Raw genomic sequence first — 814 nt, 5'->3', positions numbered from 1 at the left:
CTAACTGGAGCATTTCAAAAGTAGTTGGGGATCAATGCCAGTATCGAAGGTAGAGGGCACCTGCACTGGGGACGACGGCTGGAACACAAGATTTTGGTTGTCTTTGAAATTCGAAAGCCAGCAGGTGGTAGATACACAGCTCAGACACCCGTCGGATGCAAAGGCGAGGCTCGCTATCTTGAACGGTGATGAGACATGGCTCCGTCTATCAATGTCAGGCAGTGGGCCAGTCGCTCCGAGTGTTGCGGCCAGCCCGCCCTCGCAGTACCGAGTTTGTTTCTCGGGGGTGGTAGAAGGAGACGCTGCATCCCTCAAGGGGGCATCTATGCCGTCCCTTTGCCGGTTACTTAACAACTCTGCCATTGATATAGCCACCTGGTGACCTGTACTACTTTCCCTTGACAAGTCATCTTCCACTGTCGGATAAAGCAGGGCCTTGCGTTCTAGCATCCGACCTGCGATACTTGATTTCGCATTTTCAGTCTTCTGAGTTTCGAGTTCTTCCGTGCCCCCTGTGTACGTAAACCGGCATAAGCTAGCACGAAACGATTGAAAAGAGGGTGAGATTTTACCATGTTTGTAAAGTTTCTGCTTCTCGACTTTTCTCGGGCGTATCCCGGTGTCGGTATCCTTTTGGGCTACATCCGTGAGAAGTTCGCTTGATGGTCGGTCGGGACCAAACAGCGACCTCGATCGCCGACCTAGCAACGGGATTAATACATTCAGAAGAATTGGCCTCATATTTGGCAATGTAGGACGCACTAGGACCGATCGCACATTTGTTCCCATGTGGTGGTGATCTCTTCTTAGCCAT

The 814-nt window shown here is 51.2% G+C and overlaps 1 protein-coding gene across 1 annotated transcript; it reads right to left on the bottom strand.

The window, feature by feature from the left end:
• N7446_010644 (uncharacterized protein) lies at positions 1 to 814 on the bottom strand (the record flags this gene model as incomplete). Its single annotated transcript, XM_058519387.1, has 2 exons — positions 1 to 701; positions 763 to 814. 2 exons carry the CDS (start codon positions 812 to 814, stop codon positions 1 to 3), a joined length of 753 nt encoding a protein of 250 aa, XP_058368225.1.

The sequence above is a fragment of the Penicillium canescens genome (genome assembly GCF_028828765.1).
Source record: "Penicillium canescens strain IBT 15451 chromosome Unknown utg000007l_segment0_segment0, whole genome shotgun sequence".
Taxonomy (NCBI): Eukaryota; Fungi; Ascomycota; class Eurotiomycetes; order Eurotiales; family Aspergillaceae; genus Penicillium; species Penicillium canescens.
This window is presented reverse-complemented; position numbering and strand designations above follow the sequence as displayed.